The sequence below is a fragment of the Oncorhynchus keta genome, chromosome 2, assembly GCF_023373465.1.
Source record: "Oncorhynchus keta strain PuntledgeMale-10-30-2019 chromosome 2, Oket_V2, whole genome shotgun sequence".
Taxonomy (NCBI): domain Eukaryota; kingdom Metazoa; phylum Chordata; class Actinopteri; order Salmoniformes; family Salmonidae; genus Oncorhynchus; species Oncorhynchus keta.
In genome coordinates, this window is record NC_068422.1 from 22,349,881 (window position 1) to 22,372,989 (window position 23,109).

A 23,109-nucleotide genomic window follows, 5' to 3' on the forward strand; every position below is an offset into this window, starting at 1 on the left:
TATCAATAATTGTAATTTGATATATAAAATGCCATTATTGATATCAATATTTGGAATTATCTACATCAAAAACAGTTTGATATAAAAATGTGATTTGTTTATATCGATAATAACATTTTATATTCTTTTTAATCAATTGTCGAATCCACATATACTAATATGTTTAGTATATTTATGATTTAAGCCAATCAGCTTCTAGTACCTTGAATGCCAATGAAGAGGGTGGAGAGCGACCAAAACAGTTATTAAATTAGACTACCTACTTCACATTTCTAAAGTGAAAGATTTTTTTTTTTTTATAAATATTTGATTGCATACTACCTAGCCCCATTTATACCTGGTTCTAACATGCGTCCATTGTACTGATGTTGGCCACATTCTGATTGTGTACACATTTTTCGACAGGTGTTGACAATCAAAAGACATATTGTGATCTGATTGTGATTAGATCTTCCTGACCACCTCCAGAGGTAGTTGAAGACACATTGTGTATGGATATCCTTGAAGTGTAAACAAATCCAAATGGAGAAAAAGGGTTCTTCTTGTTCCCACGTCCAATGCCAATGCAAAATCTAATATTTGAAAACAGGCTACAAATAGGCCAGTAATAGCATAATTTAAACTACAAATGTGTTGGAGATGCATGCAGAGGACTATGATGGAGTTGCAGCAGAAGAATGCAGTGCATGGCAAGGTATAATGTGTAGGCCTAATTCTCTGCTTCCATCTGGCCACTCTAGTGTAAAGGCCTGATTGGTGGAGTGCTGCAAAGGTTGTCCTTCTGGAAGGTTATCCCATATCCACAGAGGAACTCTGGAGCTCTGTCAGACTGACCATCGGGTTCTTGGTCACCGCCCTGACCAAGGCCCTTCTACTCCGATTGCTCAGTTTGGCCAGGCGGCCAGCTCTTGAAAGAATCTTGGTGGTTCCAAACTTCTTCCATTTAAGAATGATGGAGGCCGCTGTGTTCTTGGGGACCTTCCACAGATCTGTGCCTCGACAAAATCCTGTCTCGGAGCTCTACGACAATTCCTTCAACTTCATGGCTTGGTTTAGCAAGACAGTTGACAGGTGTGTGCCTTTCCAAATCATGTCCAATCAATATAATTTACCACAGGTGGACTTCAAGGATGATCAATGGAAACAGCATGCAACTGAGCTCAATTTTGAGTCTCACAGCAAAGGATATTTACTTACTTAAATAAGGTATTTCTGTCTATTATTTGTAATACATTTGCGGCTGCAGGGCGCCCTTATGTAGGCCTGGGCCCAATTTATTTATTTTTTAGTTACTTAGTCAGGGTCTCAACTTACTGTAGAGAGTTAGAGTAATAGAATATGCAATGTGTAATTTTGAAATGTATCGACAATGTATCGACAGTCACTCAACTAGCCCATGTCAGCAATTTCTTTTTACATTGCGTGTTAGTCTACTGGCCAGCTATCTAAACTTCTTGTAAGCAGGGTCGATTTACTGACAACAGTGGTGCCCATTGATCATCAGTTATCATATTAAAAACCTCAAACATTTGCCTCCAAATATGGCCCGCGGGGATTCCCCAAAGGGCATAAGGTGAGGGTAAGTGGACGAGGGTGTGTCTTTTATGACTTTGAAACACAACCTTAGGCTGCATTTCAAACTCAAAAGTCGACAGGCCTCGGCCCTCAAATCAGACGTGTCCACTTCATTTGAGGGCTGAGGGGATAGGGTGTGTCTTTTAAATGTTTGGAATGCAGCCCTAGAGTTTGGACTGCAGCCATGATTGATCGCACACTCCAGAACAGTAGGTGGCGGCATGCACCTTAAACGTATGTTTGCGGACCGCCATGATATAATAGAAGAAGAATAAGGAAGTAGCTATTTTTTCAGAGGTAAGTAGACAGTTAGCTAGCTAGCTAGCTAGCTAGAAAACTGACAACTGTAACGTTAGCTACTAAAACTTGACAACATGGCACAGATTTCGTTATGGAAAGTCTCTCATGAAAGATCTCATCACCTGCATATCTAACAAATGCCAATGAGATTACGTCTAGTTAGCTAGTAAGTAGCTAGCTGCCTAGTTTTGCTGACATGAATGAATAGCTAGCTTGTGAAGTTGTCTCTAGCTAGCTGTTCCAACGAAAGAAAATCCAAATAAATGCTTTGTCAGCTAATAACATACAATTATCCATAGCAGACGGATAGTTAGATAGATAACTAACGTTAGCTTATGTTTGTGTCGCCTGTCGTGTCAGTCAGGTAACACTCATCATGAGAATAAACGAAGATACCTTACTGGAGGGGAAAAGCGTCGTACTGGTGCCTTACAACGCAGATCATGTACCCAGGTAGGAAAAAAACTGTAATTTGTTCAATTCACTGTCATTGATTGTCCCGCTGTAATTGCTTATTCTAGTCGTGAAATCACGTATGCATTGTGTTTGTTTTGTTGCATCCTATACAAAGATTACGTTCTGTTGCAGAATGTAATAACTAGCAGTAGTTTATTGTATAGGCTTGCACTTATACATTATTTACCTGCATCTGTTTTTCACCATCTACCTGTTTTCCCGTCTGTGTGGTTGCAGCTACTACCCGTGGATCAGCTCTCCTGATCTCCGATCTGTATCTACCTGTCCCTTTCTGCACCCGTGACCTGTGCATGTATCTTATCTACCTCTCCATGACAGGTACCACCAGTGGATGGGCTGTCCTGAGCTGCAGCAGCTGACTGCATCTGAGCCGCTGACTCTAGAGCAGGAGTATGACATGCAGAGGAGCTGGAGGGAGGATGATGACAGTGAGCCTTCTTCATACACTCTCACACACACACAAGCTGTGGTATTTTAAGGCGCTCTTTAGGATAGTCTCTACACTTTAACACCATTATTGTAGTCACTCTGTCTTGCTCTCTCTCTCATGAATGTTTCATGTAATGTAGGGTCTTGACCCAGTAAAGGGGATTTTAAAATACATTTTTTAGTTTCTTGTTTTGATTCCTAAACTCTGTTTTTCAGAGTGCACCTTCATCATCCTGGATAAACAACGGTGGGCGGACCCTGCCGTACAGGAAGAGCAGTGCATGGTGGGAGATGTCAACATCTTCCTGACGGACCCCAGTGACTCCTCCCTCGCTGAGCTGGAGATCATGATCGCAGGTCACACACACACCTATAATAAATGTGTAATAAACATGCTACAACAAGGGTGCACAATTTCACTTGTTCCTTGTTTGTACTCAGTTTGTCAATTCATATAATTGGTCACATACTCCTGGTTTTGTATCAGTCACACAGCTTTTGCATGTCCTGTGTAGAGCCCAGTTACAGAGGCAAAGGCCTGGGAAAAGAGGTCACACGGATGATGATCTGCTATGGTACGTACAGATATTTCACTATGACATAAATTTAGATTAATATTGAGATTTTAAAACGTTTGGAATTTAGAATGAGGGTTTTGGAACATTGTGATTGTGCTGCCATAGCAACAGCCGTGCTGTGTTCCGTTGTCAGGGGTGACCAAACTTGGGATCCGGAAGTTTGAGGCAAAGATCGGTCTGGACAACAAAGTCAGCATTGCCATGTTCAAAAGGTTCCACTTCCACGAGGTAAGCAGGGTTTTATATGTGGTATTCATCACATCCCCTACTAGGGGAAACCTTTATAAACAACTGAAATATGTTGGTCATCCTTCCTTTAGTTATTTAAAGAGGGATTATTAAAGCTCTGTATATCAGCTCAGTTTCCCCAACTCAAAGGCTACATTGAAAACACTGAAATTGTTCAAGTGTATTTATTGTATATGCAGTCAGAGTACCTCATTTCTCTAGGTCTTTTCCAAAGTATGATACTCTTGTAGCTGTATATTCACCCTAACCCCTAGCCCTTGACTTCTGCCCCCTGCAGCTGTCAGTGAGCGAGGTGTTCCGGGAGGTCACCCTGGGCATGACGGTGGACCAGGCAGTGCGGACCCGGCTGCTGGGGGACATGGCCTTCATGCAGGAGAGAGAGTACAGGAAGGACCGGGACAGCCGGCAGGAAGTGACGTCGTCACACGCCACCCTGTGAACCACTGCTGCTACAGATTCGCTACCCTCCTTCCCGAAGTGTGCGTTCATTCACTCCCCCCTCATTTAGAAAGCATTGGATGGGTGTAATCATGGGTTAGACTAGAGGGACTTTAACACATTTCCTACATCTGTCCATTCCTTTTAAATCCATAGGGGGAGGGGCAGTGTACAGGTGCACACTTCGAGGAGAAGAAACAGAATTCGGCTTTGGTAGAAATGCGCTTAGGCACAGATCTAGGATCAGCACCCCTCCCCCAATCTTAACCATTAGGGAGGGAATGTAAGACTGACCCTAGATCAGCGCTTAGGGGCAACTTCCTCCTGTCAGACAAAGGCATTCTGGGTACAGTCGAATACCTGGAATGGAGAGTTTAATTGGGCGAAGGACCCCATGGCCTGTGGCTGCTATAGGCTACCGTTGAACGGAACTTTGTGTTTATACATGGCCGGGGAAAACTCCAGGCCTCAAATTTAATAACCATAATAATAGTTAATGGCTACTCGGTGAGTCTAAAAACGACTCCCTGAACTCTATTCACGCTTGCTATCTAGACTCCACAGAGCACAGTAGATTTTCTGATGGTGATACGCCCTGTCAGAAACACTGTTCAGAAGTACAGTTTTCACCCATATAATGGGACAAAGTTATTTGTATTTTGCTTGGATGATAATGTATTGTAGAGCTTGTAGTCAGTAGTCATCTACCTATTCCAATCGTGTCAAGTGTCTTACGTCTTTTATTTTTACAGAAACGTATATTTGCCGTCCAAGGTTGTTTGTCAGTGTTTTGTAACTCTACAAATGTACTATGTAGATATTAAAATTGCCAAAGTGGTAAGAGGTTTTTCCCCCAATTATATTTATGGGTTTTCCATTGATTCAATCAATTAAGGCATGTCATGATGCTCCATTCTCATGTACACGTCTCTAAACAAAGACCATTCTCAAGCTTATAGCCATTTATTAATGTTGACAGTCCTTGAGCAGAGGTGACTCATTACAAAAGAGTGTAGCCAATTAACCCCAGATCTAAGATGCACAGGAGGGGCCTGTCACTATTGCCCAATCAACCCCCACCTTTTACACCCTGTGCACCAGTGTAGACTTGAAAGGAATAGGACAGGTATAAGCAGTATATAGTTGCTTCATCTTGCTCTCTATTAGGCAAGTGAATTTCCATCATATTGAATGCCAGTACACCTATCAAGATCTACAGTGGCTGGGAGTTGACTTGGGAGTGTGCATGTGTCACAGGGCAAGTCTCCAATCACACCCTATTCCTTTTTAATAGTGCACTATTTTGGACTAGAGTCACATACTGTAGGGAACTAGGGTGTAAGTGAATTTTGACGCAGACAGCCACTGGTTAAAAACAGAGCGCATACAAAGAGGGGAAACCAGGAGCGATGACAGGACAATTCCATAGGAATTTAAGCTGATCGTCCATTTTTCATTCTCGTCAGTTCATCCTCAGTTTTCTACTGTTTCCACGGGTTCCGTTGCCGTGGGAACGACTCCGAGCGGCTCCAGGAGTTGTGGCACCAGAGAGGACAGTTTCTGCAGCAGCTCTCTGGCTCTGATATCCACTTCATCCACCAGCTTTCTGACTCTTACATCTACTTCCTGTTCCCGGACCCAGGAGAGGCCATCATCCACAGCAACATTGATTGGCACACAGACTGCCTCCTCCTTTAGCCCCGTCAGTTGACACACCCCCACGACGCCAGCTAATCCCAGCAGGAGGAGTTTGAACAGCAGGCCAATAAGAGAGCGTCTTCGGGCTTTGGGGGCGGATTCAGCTGCTTTCTTATCTGGAGACAGAGATGGGCGTAAGTGACGTGTGCTGTGTAGTCAACATGTGAGCTGCACGACTACATTAAGGACAACCTGGAACACGCCCACTGCATACCTGCTGCTATCTGTCCATTCCTCTTTTTCTTCTCCTCTTTTCTCTTATTCTTCTGTTCCTGGATGGCCAAGGCAGCCATGTGAGCGTTGTACTCCTTCCTCTTCCTCTCCTTCTCCTCTGCCTTGTCTCGTTTACGCGCCTCCTTCTCTTTCGCCTCCCTCTCTCTCTGCTTCGTCTCTTTCTTCTTCTCCAGTTCTAATGTGATGGAGGGATGGACGAAAGAAAGGCACATTTGTAACTGTTAATCTGTTATCAGTTTATATACCAAATCCAAACAAGATTGAAACTCTTAAACTTTGATGTTCACATTCTATCATGTTCAATGTACTGAGTGTACAAAACATTAGGAACACCTTCCTAATATTGAGTTGCACACCCTTTTGCCCGCAGAACAGCCTCAATTCGTCGAGGCATGGACTCTTGAGGTGTCAAGCATTCCACAGGGATGCTGGCCCATGTTGACTCCAATGCTTGTGTCAAGTTGACTGGATGTCCTTTGAGAGGTGAACCATTCTTGATATACACAAGAAACTATTGAGTATGAAAAACCCAGCAGCGTTGCAGTTCTTGACACACTCAAACTGGTGCGACTGGCACCTACTACCATACCCCGTTCAAAGGCACTTAAATATTTTGTCTTGCCCATTCACCCTCTGAATGGCACACACACAATATATGTCTCAATTCTCTCAAGGCTTAAAAATCCTTCTTTAACCTGTCTCTTCCCCTTCATCTACACTGAAGTGGATTTAACAGGTGATATCAATAAGAGATCGCTTTCACCTGGTCAGTCCATGTCATGGAAAGAGCAGGTGTTCCTGCCCCGCGGCTTCCGTTAACGTTTTGTCTCATTCAATGATTACCCAGTGAGGAATAATAATGTTTTTTGAATTTAATCAAATTCCACACTATAAGCATGGAAAGCTATATAGTCAGTAATATCAGCTGCTCTGCGATAACAATGTTAAAACACTATGAAATAACACGAGCGAACCCATAGCCACTAGGGCAGGAAATGGCAGCCTATTCCCTACATAGGGCTCTGGTCAAAAGTAGTGCACTATGCTTAGGTCATAAGTACTGCACAACATAAGGATTTGGGTGTCATTCTGGACACAGACCTAGGTTGACTAACCACTGGCACCTGCATTGTAATACCCACCTTTGTCCTTTAGGAAGCGCCGCTCCCTCTCTTTGTCCACCTCGTCCTGAAGGATCCTCATGTGCTGGAGAACCTACAATCATATTGTAGTCTAAATGATATTGCACCATGCTGGAACCAAATAACCCTAGTCTGTCCCAACATATCCTTCCTCCCCCTATACTCCCTTAATTTCTCATTTCTTCATCTCTACTTCCCTTCCTACCTCTTATTCTCTCCCTCAGTCCATCTTTTCCTCCCTACCTCCCTCTGCTTCTTTTAACAATGAATAAGCTTTATTATCAACTTCCATTGTCCTCCAAGAGTTGTGGAATCCCCTCTACTTCCCTCTGCCTCCCTTCCCACCGCCTCCCTCCCAGTCTTACCCTGGCAGCACATTGTTTACACTGTTTCTCATCCAGACAGTCTCCTGCAGCTTTCGCCAGGTTGATTTCCAGAGGGTTGTCCTTTAGATCCAGCCACTTCAGGTTCTACACACACACACACAACAAAAAATAAGCCTGTTGAGATCGTGTGAATTGTTTTCCGTCTTCAACCTCTGTCCATCTGCCACTGTGGTCATGTTGGAGTTTACTAAGTTTACAGAGTTGAAAGATAGCTGGCTTATCCTTATTGTAGAGTTGACTGTATAGTCTTGGACATGAAAGTATGACTCACTGTTTTTAAACCTGTTTGTAATGAACTAACAATAGACATTTCTGATTGTTGTAAAACGTTATAATTGGTTGATTACAGTTATCCTTTCCTACTGTTGATGGTCGGATTCAAAGTTTATTCCCAGGGCTTTACTAATGTTTCTGCCAAAAAGTTAAGTATCAGTAAATATGACTATATATTATAGAATTAAGCAGATTACTATACTAATGATTATGTTGTTTATGAATAAGTGTTGAAAATGCCAGGAGAATAGAGGACACGGGGTGAATGTTTTTCATACCAGCGCATCATTTGAAGCTTGTATTGGAGCATGGGAACACTATGCCCCTCTGGCTTGAGACGTTACCACAATCAACAGGTTCTCTGGGCTGTCTGTACACTGATGTTTGGGAAAGGTCTATTTTTCCTCTTATTTACATGAGAAATGTAAGTCATCAACAACTAATTTTGCCAAGTCAGCAGCATTTCCACATATACAAATTATGCCCAATTAGTTGGAACTGGTGATTGCTTTGAATACATTCTCTCTAGTTCTTAGTCCAACTTATTTCCAGCAGAATTGCATCAATGAACATGGGCCTTATATTGTGCTGTAGTTTGCCTGCTATAACTATTACTCTAGAAGAGCTTGGTGATGATGAGAACTAACTACTACACCCAGGCAGATATTTTTCATTATCTGTGTCTTTCGGTAACATGGGTTACAATGGTGAAACATGCTTCCCCATTAAAAAATGTTATGTTCAGTGATTAGATACGGTTTAGTATTGTGAGGTCCCTGGCAATTCCCAGCCCTAGTGTGTGTGTTGTTACCCACCTTGAGCTGGGAGAAGCTGACAGGCAGAATGGTCAGCTTGTTGTTGTACAGGTCCAGGTGTTGCAGGTTGCCAAGGCGACCCAGATCATCAGGTAGAACGGTCATGAGGTTCTTACTAAGGTCCACCTTGACCAAGTGACTCAGGCTGCAGAACTCCAGCTGGAGACACACACACATACTGTTATGTACAGTAATAATCATCTCTCCACTCCTATTGCAATGATCCACTGACAGGAGACAGTGGAATGTCTGCACAAGTTTAACACTCAAGGTACTGTACACTTCTACCCCCTACGCGTCTTCTCTCCTGCTCTACCCACATCTCTCCTCCTTTACTTCATTATAGTACAACTCCTTGACCATCCAGCTGGGTTGGCTACTATACATTATTCAGAGACATTAGCCAGTTTTCTTCAGGCGGGAGCAACAGGGTGAGCAGGCTTTAGTTCCAGCCCAGCACTAACACAACTGACCAAACTGAAGGCTTTGGTGACAAGCATTTGGCTTTGGAGCTGGGTCCATTCTTGCCTAATAAATCAGACTGCAGTTTCCATCCAATTGGCGACAAGATTTTCATGCAAATATTCTAAAATCTGCATAAAGTAAATATGCACATTTTCCCACCAGTGGTGTGTTACCACCAAACTGACTTGTTGCGGATAAAAAGCAGTGTGTGATGACGTGGTGCACATAAAAGGTACTTTAAATCGCATACATTTTCATGTACCATATAAAAAGTTCAATGTGTTTCCAACTCTACCGATAATTGTGTCACAAACTGTTGCGTTAAATAGCAAATGTGCCCACTCTGGTCTTGGAAAGTGTGCATAGCCCACAGCTCGCAGATACAGTGCTGGTAGGCTAGCCTACAAAATGAGATTATAATGGATAAGAGATTATTTGTATTTGTCAAACGGCTGCCAAAGATAGATCGATCATGTCACCAGAATAAGACCCTTGATATTTATTGGAAAGGAGCAACAAACTCATCACCGTGCACTTTCACCATCCTGTGAAGTTCATCATCACATATTTTATCTGAAGCCTAATAAACTGCATGCTTCGTACTGGGAGGACCACACAAATGTCATCGCGTGACTTCAAGTTTGCTTCTATTTGATGATTATTATATCAATATTTGAGCATTAAGGTGTTTCCACCGCCCTTTCTCGCATACATTGTTTTTTTCTATGTAAATGTGTGTGGCTATGCTGTACACAATGGAAAGAATCACCACCTTTGGGACTAGGTTAACTCAAGGTTACTCACAGGCAGGGAGGTGATATTGTTGCAGGACAGGTCCAGGACTGTGACTTTAGGGAAGGCAGCCTGAAAACACAGACAAGTGTATGACAACACAAGTAAGTGTATGACAACAGACTATTCCATACTAGTTGCGCCTTGTGGGAGGAGCTAAAGGAGGACAGGCTCATTGTAATGGATGGAATGGAATAAATGAAATGTATCAAACACATGGAAACCACATGTTTGACTCCATTCCATTTGTCATATTCCAGCCATTATAATGAGCCTGTCCTCCTGTAGCTCATTCCACCAGCTTCCACTGTTGCCTACAATATATGGCTTTATAAAGGTAATGTGTGTGTCGTTGTGGGCCTACTAGTTCTTTAACAGGAACTTCAGTGAGGTTACAGAGACTCAGATCCATCTCGTTGCCATCGATTTTGTCCTTCAGATTCAACACCTTGTTTTTACTCATCCTGAGTTTTGGCTGGGGGAGAATACACACGATTTTGTAAACAGAAACTTTCATAGCTAATAGACTAGCTAACTGACATGGTGATGATGGTTTGCTAGCTGCTGTAGCCCACCTAGCCAACAAGCTATTTAACGTAAACTACGTTGTTGCAATGTTATTATTTTACTGTCGTTGTAATCACTTCTTAGCTAAACTGAGTAACGTTAGTTAGCTGCAAATTGACTTTCTTTTGTTGGTCGCAACAGTGACACCACAGCAAAGTAACATTTTCTTGGTAACGTTAGTCAAAGTACTCACATGTTTCACTGCGATATCACAACCGTTTTCAAGCGTCTCAGACCTTCTATTCCTACTAATAAATACTACACGAATCTCTACTTTAAAGACAGTTGGCAAAATATTCGTACAGTGCGATTAAATCGCTGACAAATATCATTTGTGTGGCGTTAGTTGTTACAATGAAAAATCCACGTCATTGATTGAACTCGCAGTCCAGTTGGCGGTGGGGCAATGACGCGACATTTCAGAGCATTATCGCCACCTACAGCTTTGGAGGAGCAACTGGCAAGTCTCTCACACCAACACACACAGAGAGTTTATTTTTATGTTTGGCATAGTCTACAATACAATTATTTAGTTGAAAAATTACATGAAAAGCACACAGTTTATTATAACCAGGAACAAAGTTTGGTAACATAAGTACTTTTTCTATAGTGATTGAAAGGGAGATACCTTGTCCGTTGTACAACTGAATGCCTTTAACTGAAATGTGTCTTCCGCATTTAACCCAATCCCTCTGAATCAGAGAGGTGCAGCGGGCTGCCTTAATCGACATCTTTGGCCTCCAGGGAACAGTGGGTTAACTGCCTTGCTCGGGGCAGAACGGCAGATTTTTACCTTGTCAGCTAGGGGATTCGATCCAGCAACCTTTTGGTTACTGGCCTGGTGCTCTAACCACTAGGCAGGTACACTGATATTTTCTTAATTTGTATTTATTTAGCCAGGATAGTCCACTCAGTAACAATTGCCACTGTTTTCCAGGGAGTCTTGGGTTCCAAAGAATCAATTAATCAGTACCTCCAGGCTCTGATCAGGCCCTACACCCAAACAAGGGCACTGCGTTCATCCACCTCTGGCCTGCTCGCCTCCCTACCACTGAGGAAGTACAGTTCCCGCTCAGCCCAGTCAAAACTGTTCGCTGCTCTGGCCCCCCAATGGTGGAACAAACTCCCTCACGACGCCAGGACAGCGGAGTCAATCACCACCTTCCGGAGACACCTGAAACCCCACCTCTTCAAGGAATACCTAGGATAGGGTAAGTAAGGGTAAGTAATCCTTCTCACCCCCCTTCTCACCCCCCCAACAAGATTTAGATGCAAGTGGCTGTTCCACTGGTTGTCATAAGGTGTATGCACCAATTTGTAAGTCGCTCTGGATAAGAGCGTCTGCTAAATGACTTAAATGTAAATGTAAATGTAAATTAAAATACACAGAAGCATATACAGCACAGGAGGTTCGGGCACCTTAATTGGGGAAGACGGGCTTGTGGTAATGGCTGGAGTGGCAATTAGTGGAATGATATCAAAAACATACCATTTGCCATTTCATGGATGGGTGGAGACTCCCACCTGAACAGATCTGACGTATTCCGGCGTATTCAGGCAGTTTGTGCTGTTTGTGCCTTGAAAACAGTCACTAGGCTGTTGTAATGGATCCTGTCCGTCAGTGGTTGGATTACAACAGAATAACCTCTGTTTATATGTTTTCCTTCCATGAATGCCCAGTCTTGATACGAGCAGCCCCGTTGATGATACGCTGTAGCTGGTTAAAACCTGTCTTATTGCATTGACGTAGGCAGGGACGCCATACTATGGTACAGTCACAAGAGATTGGTGGAGACGCCATGCGCTCTACCGCACAACACTGTGCCTGACCAGTAACACACTCCCCACAGTAAGCACGAGGAGTAGGCGCAGGTCGGAGACCTGACTCATGCAATCTCCTCATGTGCTCCCCCCAAAAAATGTTTGGGGCTGCCTCTCGGGCTTCCATGCTAGCCGTGTACCTTCATATCGTCGCTGTTCCTCTATTCTCCGGTATTTATCCTCGTAGTATCGCCATTCCGCTTTCACTGCCTCTAGGACGGCAATACTCCCCTGGCTGTGTACAGGGTCCTGCTCCATCTAATATCTCCTCCCAGGTCCATTTCCCCATTAAGCGATGTTCCTCCTTTTCACGCTGCTTGGTCCTGGATAGGTGGGTTATTCTGTCATGTTCGTCATATTGATGAGACCAAGGCACAGCGTGATAAGCATACATTCTTCTTTTAATGAAGAAACGAACACTGAACAAAACTAACAAAACAACAAAACTAACGTGAAGCTATGAGACACGAGTGCTGACAGGCAACTACACATAGACAATACAAAAACTAAACCAACCACCCTTGTCACACCCTGACCTAACCAAAATAATAAAGAAAACAAAGATAACGAAGGTCAGGGCATGACAGCAATAAGGCACAAGGGGGTGTGGTATATGACCAATAAACCACGGCTAAGGGCTGTTCTAGCCCCGACGTCCCCACAGTGACCGTATGTACATATCCCAACCAGAAGCCATGCATTACAGGCAACATCCACATTGAGCTAAAGGCTAGAGCTGCCACTTTCAAGGAGCGGGACTAATCCAGTGACTCGAGCCTACCATATGAGCTAAATGCTTTTTATGCTCGCTTCAAGGGAAGCAACACTGAAGCATGCACGAGAACACCAGCTGTTCTGGGTGACTGTGTGATAAAGCTCTCGGTAGCCGATGTGAGCAAGACCTTTAAACAGGTCAACATTCACAAAGCCACAGGGCCAGATGGATTACCAGGACGTGTACTCAAAGCATGCGTGGACCAACTGGCAAGTGTCTTCACTGACATTTTCAACCTCTCCCTGACTGAGTCTGTAATATCTACATGTTTCAAGCAGACCACCATAGTTCCTGTGCCCACAGAAGCGGAAGGTAACCGGCCTAAATGATTTCCGCCCCGTAGCACTCACGTCGGTAGCCATGAAGTGCTTTGAAAGGCTGGTTATGGCTCACATCAACAGCATCCTCCCGGATACTCTAGACCCACTCCAATTCGCATACCGCCCCAACAGATCCACAGATGACACAATCTCAAATACACTCCACACTGCCCTTTCCCACCAGGACAAAAGGAACACCTATGTGAGAATGCTGTTCATTGGCTACAACTCAGCGTTCAACACCATAGTGCCCACAAAGCTCATCACAAAGCTAATGACCCTGAGACTAAACACCTCCCTCTGCAACTGGATCCTGGACTACCTGACGTGCCACCCCCAGCTGGTAAGGGTAGGCAACAACACATCTGCCACGCTGACCCTCAACACTGGGGCCCCTCAGGGGTATGTACTTAGTCCCTTCCTGTACTCCCTGTTCACCCACGACTGCAGGGCCAAACACGACTCCAACACAATCATTAAGTTTGCTGACGACACAACAGTGGTAGGCCTGATCACTGACAACGATTAGACAGCCTATAGGGAGGAGGTCAGAGAACTGGCAGTGTGGTGCCAGGACAACAACCTCTCCCTCAATGTGAGCAAGACAAAGGAGCTGACCGTGGACTACAGGAAAAGGTGGGCCAAACAGGCCTCCATTAACATCAACGGGGCTGTAGTGGAGAGAGTCGAGAGTTTCAAGTTCCTTGGTGTCCACATCACCAACAAGCGATCATGGTCCAAACACACCAAGACAGTCGTGAAGAGGGCATGACAAAAACTTTTCCCCTTCAGGAGACTGAAAAGATCTGGCATGGGTCCCCAGATCCTCAAAATGTTCTACAGCTGCACGATCGAGAGCATCCTGACCAGTTGCATCACCGCCTGGTATGGCAACTGCTCGGCATCTGTACTTACGGTCGTTAGGCGCTACAGAGGGTAGTGTGTACGGCCCAGTACATCACTAGGGCCAAGCTTCCTGCCATCCAGGACCTATATAATAGACGGTGTCAGAGGAAAGCCCATAAAATTGTCAGAGACTCCAGTCACCCAAGTCATAAGACTGTTTTCTCTGCTACCACATGGCAAGCGGTACCGGAGCGCCAAGTCTAGGACCAAAAGGCTCCTTAACAGATTTAACCCCCAAGTCATAAGACTGTTTTCTCTGCTACCACATGGCAAGCGGTACCAGAGCGCCAAGTCTAGGACCAAAAGGCTCCTTAACAGATTTAACCCCCAAGTCATAAGACTGTTTTCTCTGCTACCACATGGCAAGCGGTACCGGAGCGCCAAGTCTAGGACCAAAAGGCTCCTTAACAGATTTAACCCCCAAGTCATAAGACTGCTGAACAATTAATCAAATGGCCACTGGACTATTACATTGACCCTCCTCCATTTGTTTTATACACTGCTGCTACTCGCTGTTTTATTATCTACGCATAGTCACTTCACCCCTACCTACTACATATATAAATGACCTAAACTAACCTGTAACCCCGCACACTGACTCAGTACTGGTTCCCCCTGTATATAGCTTTGTTATTGTAATGTTATTGTGTTACTTTTATTATTTTTGTATCATTAAAAAAAACATTTTTTGATATTTTGATATAGTTTGATATAGTTTATTTAGTAAATATTTTCTTAACTCTTCTTGAACTGCATTGTTGGTTAAGGGCTTGTAAGTAAGCATTTAGGTAAGGTCTACACTTGTTGTATTCGGCGCATGTGACAAAGTTTGATTTGATGTGAAAGTGTGTCAAATAATTTGAAAGCACTGTTTGTGGCTGTACCTAACCTTGACAACAGACAAAGAGCAGTAAATGGATCAATGGTCCACCAATCAGGGCCTTGATGGGCTTGGCAACAGTAACAAAGGGTGATGTGTTCAGGTTGGAATGTTCTTGCAATGTCACATGAAAGGTGTCTAGAACATAAATATCTTTATTCTGAGAACATGGCAACCATGTTCTGTTACGTTTGTTGTGATGTTGTTGGAATATTCTCCTTACTCTCATAAAACTGGACACATGAATGTTTTTGCAATGTCCCATTAAACATATCTAGAACATTAATATTGAATGTTCTCCTAACTTCAATGACAAAACATGCTAAATGGGTTCTCAGGAGGTTTTTGCTAACATGCATAGAATGTTCTCCTAACTAACAGAAAATTGGACACTCAAACATCAGGGGAACATGACAAAAACATTCTCTCTCCCTAGAATTGTTAGTTGGGCCAAAACTAAAATCTTGCTTATGTTTAAGTAGTCTGTCCACAATAGATTAGATTTCTACTAATAGGACTTGGTGCTTCCAATGGCAATGTCCGCGATAGGAATGTCAGGAGCCCCTAGTGGATTTGACAGGTCCAATGCAGTTACACCTCCGACACCACCCTAACAAAATACATTATATACTATGAAGTTGTTGGTTTTTGCTGAACTGACTGAATCTTGGCATTACAGTAATGAAACGACTGCCCCTGGCAAAAGCCCCCTCTAAACAAGACGTGTTTGTGTTCAGTCAACGAGACTGTGTGTTTGTGTATGAGTCGGTGTCTGTACGTGTCTTTGTTGACGGGATATTAATGTAGTAAATAATCGCTCTAATATTTAATGAATGTACATGTGCACACACACACACACACACACACACACACACACACACACACACACACACACACACACACACACACACACACACACACAAAGACATTAATGTACTGTGGGAATAAAGATGACATATACCATTCATTTGAAGGTGTACGTTTCCCATGAAACAGATAGTACCTCAGGTTCCATTAAAGAGAGTTTTGTGTGTGAAAAGAGTCTTAGAACCATGTGAAGAAATGACCAGTCAACATTCTGTCACCACTAGAGGTCGACCGATTATGATTTTTCAACGCCAATACCGATTATTGGAGGACCAAAAAAATCCGATACCGATTAATTGGACGATTTTTAAGAATGTATTTGTTTGCTAAAAAAGGACAAGGACCCCCTATCCTGCTCGTCCTTCCGGCCCATAAGCTTGTTGGATTTCGACTATAAAATAATTACCAAATTGCTCGCCAAAAGACTAAACACTCTTCTTCCCAAAATAATAAAAGGGGACCAAACTGGATTTATTAGAGACAGATACTCTTCTGATAACATTCGCCGTCTTTTTGATATTATTGACCAAGTAAACGCACAGAAGACCCCTGTCCTGCTGGCTTCACTGGATGCTGAGAAGGCGTTTGACAGGATGGAGTGGAGCTTTCTGTTTTCAGTCTTAGAAAAGTTCAATATGGGCCCAAATTTTATTAAATGGATCAAATCATTATACTCTCATCCAAATGCCATGGTGACTACTAATGGACTGAACTCTGACAGATTCCCTCTGGAACGGGGCACAAGACAAGGGTGCTCGCTGTCCCCCCTGCTCTACTTGTTGGGGGCGGAGCCTCTGGCAGAGCTGATAAGGAGCAATCCAAGTATTATGGGTGTTTCTGCAGGCAGCCTGCAGCACAAGATTTCGCTTTACGCGGATGATGTCTTGCTCTACATATCCAACCCTGAGAAATCCCTCCCTCTCATTTTAGACACAATTGCTCAGTATGGCAAGTTTTCAGGTTATAAGATCAATTTTAACAAATCCACTGTCTGCCCTCTCAATATTACACTCACCATCTCTATGAAGACACTATGTCCTTTCCAATGGAAAACACAGGGGTTTCAATACCTCGGGATCTTCATAACACCAGATCTGAATTGCCTTTTCAAGGAAAATTATCTTCCACTCCTGGATCGAATCAAGAACGATCTCCAAACCTGGATCTCCCTCCCAATTAGCTTAGTAGGAAGAATGAATGTCATCCGTATGAACGTCCTCCCGAGACTGAACTACTTATTTCAGATGCTCCCATGCTATCTCCCAGTTTCCTTTTTCAAAACAACTAACCAAAGCATCACCAAATTTATATGGGGCAATAAAAAACCTAGGATCAAGTTTTCCACTCTATCGAAACCTGAATCTAAGGGTGGTCTTGCCCTTCCCTCCCTTCAATTGTACTACTGGTCTGCCCAAATCCGCAACATGCTAACATGGATCACAAACAGACAAGAGTCAACGTGGATTCAGATAGAAGGCAAATTTTGTGGTTCATTGCCCTTAAGCTCAATTATATTCATTAATAACTTTAGTGAAGTGGGCAACATAGCCAAAACCTTTGTGATTTACAGCACCCTACTAGCGTGGAGGGACTGTAAGAAATACCTGGGCATTTCCTCCCAAATATGTTCTCACTCGCCTATAGTAGGCAACCCAGACTTCCCAAAAGCCCTGAGGGATGCCAACTTTAATCTTTGGCATACTCTAGGAATCAGGACCTTTTCAGACCTATTTCATCAGAAAGCCACTACACTGAAATCCTTTCAAGAGCTCTGCAGTGAATTTGATGTGCCAAGATCCCATTTTTTCAAATATCTTAAAATTAGACATGTAATTTCCTCATTTACCTCCAAGAGGAGGTTTAGAACTCAGTTGAATGAAGTTGAAACCCTTCTTGTCACAGCACAATCCATTAAAGGCAAAATATCTTATATCTATAGACTCCTTTCTGAGAAAGGAGGCTCCTCCTTCACTCCTTTGAAAATAATTTGGGAAAAGGACCTTGGTCTGACTCAGTGATGAGTTACGGGCGGAGGTTTGCAACAGGGTATACTGCACCTCTACTAATGTAAAAATGAAAGAATCTAACTACAAATGTTTGTACAAATTATATTATACTCCTTTGAGACTCCATGGAATGAAAACAGATAACTGTAAAAGATGTACCTCTGAAAGTGGAACCTATATCCATGTATTTTGGAGCTGTAGAGAGATTGTCAGATTCTGGCAATCTATACATACTGCTACACAGATAATACTAGAGGTACAGTTTGATATGACCCCGTGTATCTATCTTCTTAATGCCCAGCAGGACTTTGTTCTTGATCCTGACAGAGATAATTTGCTTATGACTATTACATACTTTGCTAAGAAATTTATTCTTCTATTGTGGGCCTCTAATACCCCTCCTACATTTAAAATGTGGAAAGACCAGATTGTTGACTTTCTTCCTCTTGAAAAGCTCACTTATGACCTCCACAAGAGACAGCCCAAGTTTGATAGACTCTGGTCTCCACTATTCAACTATATTTCAAACTGGACAGAGTGAACGGGGTGCCTAGGGAAATGTGCAGATACATGTTGTGTAAGGTGCTGTAAAACCTAAAAACAAATTATTGGCTCGTCGTCTCAGCAAAGGCTAGAAATAGCTAATAAGAACCTCGATAGTGCTGCTGCAAGTGTTATATATGTTGTTGTTTTTTGTGTTGTTATTTTAATGTTGTCTTTCAGTATGTGTGCGTATGTATGTATGTATGTATGTATGTATGTATGTATGTATGTATGTATGTACAGTGCCTTGCGAAAGTATTCGGCCCCCTTGAACTTTGCGACCTTTTGCCACATTTCAGGCTTCAAACATAAAGATATAAAACTGTATTTTTTTGTGAAGAATCAACAACAAGTGGGACACAATCATGAAGTGGAACGACATTTATTGGATATTTCAAACTTTTTTAACAAATCAAAAACTGAAAAATTGGGCGTGCAAAATTATTCAGCCCCCTTAAGTTAATACTTTGTAGCACCACCTTTTGCTGCAATTACAGCTGTAAGTCGCTTGGGGTATGTCTCTATCAGTTTTGCACATCGAGAGACTGAAATTTTTTCCCATTCCTCCTTGCAAAACAGCTCGAGCTCAGTGAGGTTAGATGGAGAGCATTTGTGAACAGCAGTTTTCAGTTCTTTCCACAGATTCTCGATTGGATTCAGGTCTGGACTTTGACTTGGCCATTCTAACACCTGGATATGTTTATTTTTGAACCATTCCATTGTAGATTTTGCTTTATGTTTTGGATCATTGTCTTGTTGGAAGACAAATCTCCGTCCCAGTCTCAGGTCTTTTGCAGACTCCATCAGGTTTTCTTCCAGAATGGTCCTGTATTTGGCTCCATCCATCTTCCCATCAATTTTAACCATCTTCCCTGTCCCTGCTGAAGAAAAGCAGGCCCAAACCATGATGCTGCCACCACCATGTTTGACAGTGGGGATTTTGTGTTCAGGGTGATGAGCTGTGTTGCTTTTACGCCAAACATAATGTTTTGCATTGTTGCCAAAAAGTTCAATTTTGGTTTCATCTGACCAGAGCACCTTCTTCCACATGTTTGGTGTGTCTCCCAGGTGGCTTGTGGCAAACTTTAAACAACACTTTTTATGGATATCTTTAAGAAAAGGCTTTCTTCTTGCCACTCTTCCATAAAGGCCAGATTTGTGCAATATACGACTGATTGTTGTCCTATGGACAGAGTCTCCCACCTCAGCTGTAGATCTCTGCAGTTCATCCAGAGTGATCATGGGCCTCTTGGCTGCACCTCTGATCAGTCTTCTCCTTGTATGAGCTGAAAGTTTAGAGGGATGGCCAGGTCTTGGTAGATTTGCAGTGGTCTGATACTCCTTCCATTTCAATATTATCGCTTGCACAGTGCTCCTTGGGATGTTTAAAGCTTGGGAAATCTTTTTGTATCCAAATCCGGCTTTAAACTTCTTCACAACAGTATCTCGGACCTGCCCTGGTGTGTTCCTTGTTCTTCATGACGCTCTCTGCGCTTTTAACGGACCTCTGAGACTATCACAGTGCAGGTGCATTTATACGGAGACTTGATTACACACAGGTGGATTGTATTTATCATCATTAGTCATTTAGGTCAACATTGGATCATTCAGAGATCCTCACGGAACTTCTGGAGAGAGTTTGCTGCACTGAAAGTAAAGGGGCTGAATAATTTTGCACGCCCAATTTTCAGTTTTTGATTTGTTAAAAAAGTTTGAAATATCCAATAAATGTCGTTCCACTTCATGATAGTGTCCCACTTGTTGTTGATTCTTCACAAAAAAATACAGTTTTATATCTTTATGTTTGAAGTCTGAAATGTGGCAAAAGGTTGCAAAGTATAGCCGAATACTTTCGCAAGGCACTGTATGTATGTATGTATGTATGTATGTATGTATGTATGTATGTATGTATGTATGTATGTATGTATGTATGTATGTATGTATGTATGTATGTATGTATATATATGTGTGTATGTGTATGTATATGTATATATATGTATATGCACAAAGGAAAATAAATAGATAAAGTAAAGTAAAAACACATTATTTTTCTTAATCTTTCATTTTAATTGTATTTTTTTTCAAATGTATTATTATTATTATATTTTTGGACCTTTTATTTTAATTTTTTTAAGCCTGTCACATCTGCGAATGTGGAATGTGTTTTGTTGGTTGATTGAAAAACAAGAAAACTTCATAAAACTTTAAATTGAAAAAAATAATGTATTTGTAATGTGCAATATGTGCCATGTAAGAAAGCTAACGTTTAAGTTCCTTGCTCAGAATATGAGAACATATGAAAGCTGGTGGTTCCTACTAACATGAGACTTCAATATTCCAAGGTAAGAAGTTTTAGGTTGTAATTATTATAGGAATTATAGGAATATTTCTCTCCATACGATTTGTATTTCATATACCTTTGACTATTGGATGTTCTTATAGGCACTTTAGTATTGCCAGTGTAACAGTATAGCTTCCATCCATATCCTCGCCCCTACCTGGGCTCGAACCAGGAACACATTGACAACAGCCACCCTCGAAGCAGCGTTACCCATGCAGAGCAAGGGGAATAACTACTCCAAGTCTCAGAGCGAGTGACGTTTGAAACTCTATTAGCACTCACCCCGCTAACTAGCTAGCCATTTCACATCGGTTACACAAGCCTAATCTCGGGAGTTGACAGGCTTGAAGCATTGCGAAGAGCTGCTGGCAAAATGCACTAAAGTGCTGTTTGAATTAATTCTTACGAGCCTGCTGCTACTTACCATCGCTCAGTCAGACTGCTCTATCAAATCATAGACTTAATCATAACATAACACACAGAAATACGAGCTTTAGGTCATTAATATGGTAGATTCCGGAAACTATCATTTCGAAAACAAAACGTTTATTCTTTCAGTGAAATACGGAACCGTTCCGTATTTTATCTAACGGATGGCATCCCTAAGTCTAATTATTCCTGTTACATTGCCCAACATTCAATGTTATGTCATAATTATGTAAAATTCTGGCAAATTAGTTCGCAATGAGCCAGGCGGGCCAAACTGTTGCATATACACTGACTCTGCGTGCAATGAACGCAAGAGAAGTGACACAATTTCACCTGGTTAATATTGCCTGCTAACCTGGATTTCTTTTAGTTAAATATGCAGGTCTAAAAATATATACTTCTGTGTATTGATTTTAAGAAAGGCATTGATGTCTATGGTTAGGTACACATTGGAGCAAGGACAGTCTTTTTTCGCGAATGAGCACCGCATCGATTATATGCAACGCAGGACACGCTAGAAACTAGTAATATCATCAACCATGTGTAGTTATAACTAGTGATTATGATTGATCGATTGATTGTTTTTTACAAGATAAGTTTAATGCTAGCTAGCAACTTACCTTGGCCTCTTACTGCATTCGTTCGCCTTAGCAATCTCACTAGGATAAAGACCTCCTCCATTCCTGCCATTATTGAAAGAGATCGTGATACCTCACATCTCACAATAGGGCTACTTAATTTTAGATCCCTTACTTCAAAGGCAGTTATAGTCAATGAACTAATCACTGATCATAATCTTGATGTGATTGGCCTGACTGAAACATGGCTTAAGCCTGATGAATTTACTGTGTTAAATGAGGCCTCACCTCCTGGTTACACTAGAGACCATATCCCCCGTGCATCCCGCAAAGGCGGAGGTGTTGCTAACATTTACAATAGCAAAATTCAATTTACAAAAAAAAAAATGTTTTCGTCTTTTGAGCTTCTAGTCATGAAATCTATGCAGCCTACTCAATCACTTTTTATAGCTACTGTTTACAGGCCTCCTGGGCCATATACAGCATTCCTCATTGAGTTCCCTGAATTCCTATCGGACCTTGTTGTCATAGCAGAAAATATTCTAATTTTTGGAAAATAATATTCACATGGAAAAGCCCACAGACCCACTCCAAAAGGCTTTCGGAGCCATCATCGACTCAGTGCGTTTTGTCCAACATGTCTCTGGACCTACTCGCTGTCACAGTCAAACTCTGGACCTAGTTTTGTCCCATGGAAGAAATGTTGTGGATCTTACTGTTTTTCCTCATAATCCTGGACTATCGGACCACCATTTTATTACGTTTGCAATTGCAACAAATAATCTGCTCAGACCCCAACCAAGGAGCATCAAAAGTCGTGCTATAAATTCACAGATAACACAAAGATTCCTTGATGCCCTTCCAGACTCCCTCTGCCTACCCAAGAACATCAGAGGACAAAAATAAGTTAACCACCTAACTGAGGAACTCAATTTAACCTTGCGCAATACCCTAGATGCAGTTGCACCCCTAAAAACTAAAAACATTTCTCATAAGAAACTAGCTCCATGGTATACAGAAAATACCCGAGCTCTGAAGCAAGCTTCCAGAAAATTGGAACGGAAATGGCGCCACACCAACTGGAAGTCTTTACGACTAGCTTGGAAAGACAGTACCGTACAGTATCGAAGAGCCCTCACTGCTGCTCAATCATCCTATTTTTCCAACTTAATTGAGGAAAATAAGAACAATCTGAAATTGATTTGTGATACTGTCGCAAAGCTAA

The 23,109-nt window shown here is 42.3% G+C and overlaps 2 protein-coding genes across 5 annotated transcripts; one reads left to right on the plus strand and one right to left on the minus strand.

The window, feature by feature from the left end:
- Positions 1–1,134: 1,134 nt before the first annotated feature.
- Positions 1,135–4,908, plus strand: nat9 (N-acetyltransferase 9 (GCN5-related, putative)). Of its 4 annotated transcripts, none has more exons than XM_035792889.2 (7): positions 1,135–1,206; positions 2,236–2,328; positions 2,671–2,780; positions 2,998–3,138; positions 3,297–3,356; positions 3,493–3,587; positions 3,886–4,908. In XM_035792889.2, exons 2-7 carry the CDS (start codon positions 2,252–2,254, stop codon positions 4,045–4,047), a joined length of 645 nt encoding a protein of 214 aa, XP_035648782.1. In that variant the 5' UTR covers positions 1,135–1,206; positions 2,236–2,251; the 3' UTR covers positions 4,048–4,908. The 4 variants fall into 4 exon arrangements, with proteins under 4 accessions (XP_035648782.1, XP_035648792.1, XP_035648771.1 ...); XM_035792899.2 differs by having other exon boundaries at positions 1,188–1,206; positions 2,240–2,328; XM_035792878.2 differs by lacking the exon at positions 1,135–1,206 and adding an exon at positions 1,822–1,872.
- An 85-nt stretch (positions 4,909–4,993) lies between these two features.
- On the minus strand, positions 4,994–10,862 carry lrrc59 (leucine rich repeat containing 59). Its single transcript, XM_035792854.1, has 8 exons — positions 10,612–10,862; positions 10,216–10,326; positions 9,864–9,923; positions 8,595–8,753; positions 7,486–7,590; positions 7,121–7,193; positions 5,959–6,153; positions 4,994–5,860 (listed from the first exon to the last, which is right to left on the minus strand). The coding sequence occupies exons 2-8, from the start codon at positions 10,312–10,314 to the stop codon at positions 5,520–5,522; spliced, it is 1,032 nt and encodes a 343-aa protein (XP_035648747.1). The 5' UTR covers positions 10,315–10,326; positions 10,612–10,862; the 3' UTR covers positions 4,994–5,519.
- Between the last annotated feature and the right edge of the window lie 12,247 nt (positions 10,863–23,109).